Genomic DNA, 4156 nt, shown 5'->3' with positions numbered 1-4156 from the left:
CTCGGTAACCCACCCAACCCAAGCAAACCAAAAACATTTTCTTCTCTGCTTACAGTTTTTTTTGGGCTAAATTGTAATTTTAATATTTCTTATTATCTCTAAATTTTTATATAATATCACCCAATCCACGATAAATCTAATCGATTTATTTTCTTCTTCTTTCTTTCCCTCTGTTTCTATTTTTCCATATCTGTTCTCTTGTTCAACGAATTGCGGTGACATCGCATTTTTGGTTCGATCTTTGTGGTTTTAGGGTTACAGTCTCAGATTTGGATTCGTCTAGCTTCTGGATCGGAGCTGCAGGTTTTGGATTTTGGGGATTTTAAGAAAAGAACCAAAATGAGTAACCAGAAGAAAAGGAATTTTCAGATTGAAGCTTTCAAACATAGGGTTGTGGTGGATCCCAAATACGCAGAGAAGACATGGAAGATTTTGGAGCATGCAATCCATGAGATTTACAATCATAATGCTAGTGGACTTAGTTTTGAGGAGCTTTACAGGTCCGTTTTCTTCTTCGGCTTCTTTTTTTCACTTCTGAAATCTTGTGCTATGTTTTTGCTTGATTCCAAGATTTTATGTATGATTGGGAAATTCCCTTTCCTTTGGGGCGCTTTTTTAATTCTTTTAATTTAGTGTGTGATTTGAGGTTAAAGCTGTTTATGGAGATTGGTGGAGTAGTTATCTAGTTGGGTTATATAATTTAAGGCTTTTGATGTAGGGGTTTTATTTTCTTGTGTTAGTTTGCTCGAAATTTATGAGTGGAATTACGGAATGCTTTAACCCTAGAATAAGTTATGATTGAACTTTTGAAGATTATATAATTCATTGATTGTATAGTAGAGTAAAGTTGGGTTGGAATCCAAAAAAATTATATGGGATTGTGATGCCAACTATTGTCTTTTTGGCTTATGAAGACATATGCTCTTATTGAATTTTATTCCTATAGCATGCGCCTAGCAAGATTTATGTTAGTTGACCAGTTGTTATTACTGGTAAAACTAGAATAGGGATAGAGATGTTCATTTTGGTGGTTATTATGACTGTAATCGATCGCAAGAGTTGTTCAATTCACTCTCCATTGCGCATTTCTTTCTTGAGGATCATAACTCAATTAAACTAATTACTGTATTGCTTCTTTTTACGGAGTATAGACTAAACATTTCTATTGTTTTGTTTAAAGTATCTAAGAACAATATTTGTTATGGGCATGTGGACGTATGTGTTGTATGTTGTAGGGTATGCATATTATTTTATTATAAAAAGGATTATGAGTTTGTAATATTATAGTTTCTTCCTGAATTTAGAAATGCCTACAATATGGTGCTTCACAAATTTGGTGAGAAGCTGTACACGGGGCTGGTTATCACCATGACTTCTCATCTCAAAGAAATATCAAAATCTATTGAAGCAGCTCAGGGAGGCTTGTTTCTTGAAGAACTAAACAGGAAATGGAATGATCACAATAAGGCTTTGCAAATGATCCGAGACATATTGATGTACATGGATAGGACTTATATTCCAAGTACGCAAAAAACCCCTGTTCATGAGCTAGGGTTGAACTTATGGAGGGATAATATTGTCCATGCCGCTAAGATTCAGACAAGACTTCTTAATACGCTTCTTGAACTAATACTTAGGGAGCGGACTGGTGAAGTTATTAACAGGGGCCTGATGAGAAACATAATAAAGATGCTGATGGATTTGGGTCCATCTGTTTACCAAGAAGACTTTGAGAAACCTTTTCTTGATGTTTCAGCTGAGTTCTATAAGGGTGAGTCACAAAAGTTTATTGAGTGCTGTGATTGTGGAGATTATTTGAAGAAGGCTGAGAGACGTTTGAATGAGGAAGTGGAAAGGGTCACACATTACTTGGACACAAGGAGCGAAAGTAAGATAACTAATGTGGTGGAGAAAGAGATGATTGCAAACCACATGCTGAGATTAGTGCATATGGAAAATTCGGGTCTGGTAAACATGCTTCTTGATGATAAGTATGAAGACCTTAAAAGAATGTACAACTTGTTTCGACGGGTTCACAATGGTCTCTCAACAATACGCGAGGTGATGACTTCTCACATCAGAGAAACTGGTAAACAACTAGTTACTGATCCTGAAAAGTTGAAGGATCCAGTGGAATTTGTTCAACGGCTCTTGGATGAAAAAGACAAGTATGATAGGATTATTAGTTCATCATTTAACAATGATAAGACATTTCAAAATGCTTTGAATTCTTCATTTGAGTTCTTCATTAATCTGAACCCTCGTTCACCTGAGTTTATATCTTTGTTTGTTGATGAGAAGCTCCGTAAAGGTTTGAAGGGGGTTAGCGAAGAGGACGTAGAAATAATTCTTGACAAGGTGATGATGTTGTTCCGTTACCTGCAGGAAAAAGATGTATTTGAAAAATACTATAAACAGCATTTGGCGAAGAGGCTTTTATCTGGAAAAACTGTCTCTGATGATGCCGAAAGAAGTTTGATAGTTAAGCTTAAGACGGAGTGTGGATACCAGTTTACCTCAAAATTAGAGGGTATGTTTACAGACATGAAAACTTCACAAGACACGATGCAAGGGTTTTATGCAAGTCATCCTGAACTAGGAGGTGGCCCTACATTGACTGTCCAGGTTCTGACTACAGGATCTTGGCCAACTCAGCCTAGTGTTACATGCAACCTTCCGGCAGAAATGTCAGCACTTTGTGAGAAGTTTCGGTCATATTACCTTGGAACCCATACTGGTCGGAGATTGTCCTGGCAAACTAACATGGGCTCGGCTGATATAAAGGCCTCTTTTGGAAAGGGCCAGAAGCACGAGTTAAACGTGTCGACTTATCAAATGTGTGTCCTCATGCTATTCAACAATGCTGATCGGCTTAGCTATAAGGAGATTGAGCAGGCCACAGAGATTCCTGCTCCAGATCTAAAGAGGTGTCTGCAATCCCTAGCTTGTGTCAAGGGAAAGAACGTCCTTCGGAAAGAGCCGATGAGTAAAGACATTGGTGAGGACGATGCATTTTTTGTTAATGACAAGTTTGCCTGCAAATTCTACAAGGTTAAGATAGGAACAGTAATTGCACAAAAGGAGTCAGAACCTGAAAAACAGGAGACCCGTCAGAGAGTGGAGGAGGACAGGAAGCCTCAGATTGAAGCTGCAATAGTGAGGATCATGAAATCAAGGAAGACTCTGGATCATAACAACATAATTGCTGAGGTGACTAAACAGCTGCAATCTCGGTTCTTAGCTAACCCAACGGAGATTAAGAAACGCATTGAGTCCCTCATTGAGCGTGATTTTTTGGAAAGGGACACTACAGACAGAAAATTGTATCGTTATCTTGCCTAAAACAATTCCTTTGCTTTTTTTAGCATTTGAAAAGTGATATTGTAACTTTTTTTAGGTAATGGAATATTGGTTTTGATTTTATGGAAGCCTCATTTTTATTATTTCAATGAATATTTATTTTCATGTGTTTTAAGTTCTGCCTGAAACGAAATTCTGGGAATGGATATTTGGTGGAATGGTTATTCCTTTCAAAATAAAAAATATCATTCCAATGTAAGATGAAAAAAAATTACTAATTCTTTTTATTCCTATTAAATTTCATTATAGTCCTATTTCTCTCATTAAATTTTCATTACTCATTACAACCAACCCAAAAAACCCTAAGTTTTGTGAGTTGGTAACTAATCTTAATCTTGATTTAACAAAAACATCCCAACGTTTCTCATGCCATTTTTAATAAAATAATTTATATAATATAAATAAATCTTGATCATAACACACTTGATAAAATCAGTTATTATTTGCGAGTTCAAAAAGAAATCATTTATTTTTTTGTGGTAATAAAGTCGATTTATACCTCATTTTTATGGTTTAGTTACTTGTAAATTAATAGGATATAGTTTTGGGACTGGTAAAATGATTTGTTTATTGGGATTTCAGTAAAAAAACATGTATCTCAATCTGAGCAGATTAACTTGTCTTAACTATTAAAAAAAGTTCCAAGATTAAAAATAAATTTTGCTAAATAAAATTCTTCAACTAAACAATTGAATTGATTGTGTAGCATTTGTTTCCTTATTTATTCAAATTGCATGTTAGCTTGTAATTATAACTATCATTTACCAAAAAAAATTTAATTAAAACAAAAATCACT

General features: G+C 35.3%; 1 protein-coding gene across 1 annotated transcript; it reads left to right on the top strand.

Annotated features, from left to right (window-relative positions):
• On the top strand, positions 1–3443 carry LOC133823079 (cullin-3A). Its single transcript, XM_062255667.1, has 2 exons — positions 1–500; positions 1305–3443. Exons 1-2 carry the CDS (start codon positions 340–342, stop codon positions 3340–3342), a joined length of 2199 nt encoding a protein of 732 aa, XP_062111651.1. The 5' UTR covers positions 1–339; the 3' UTR covers positions 3343–3443.
• Positions 3444–4156: the final 713 nt, after the last annotated feature.

This window comes from Humulus lupulus, chromosome 3, assembly GCF_963169125.1.
Source record: "Humulus lupulus chromosome 3, drHumLupu1.1, whole genome shotgun sequence".
Taxonomy (NCBI): domain Eukaryota; kingdom Viridiplantae; phylum Streptophyta; class Magnoliopsida; order Rosales; family Cannabaceae; genus Humulus; species Humulus lupulus.
Note: the sequence above shows the minus strand (reverse complement) of the source record. Positions and strands in the feature narration are given on the sequence as shown.

Coding starts and splice junctions, on each gene's coding strand:
- LOC133823079 (XM_062255667.1), top strand. CDS start 340: ATGAGTAACCAGAAGAAAAGGAATTTTCAGATTGAAGCTTTCAAACAT. Junction 501..1,304: donor AGTTTTGAGGAGCTTTACAG/GTCCGTTTTCTT, acceptor TCCTGAATTTAG/AAATGCCTACAATATGGTGC.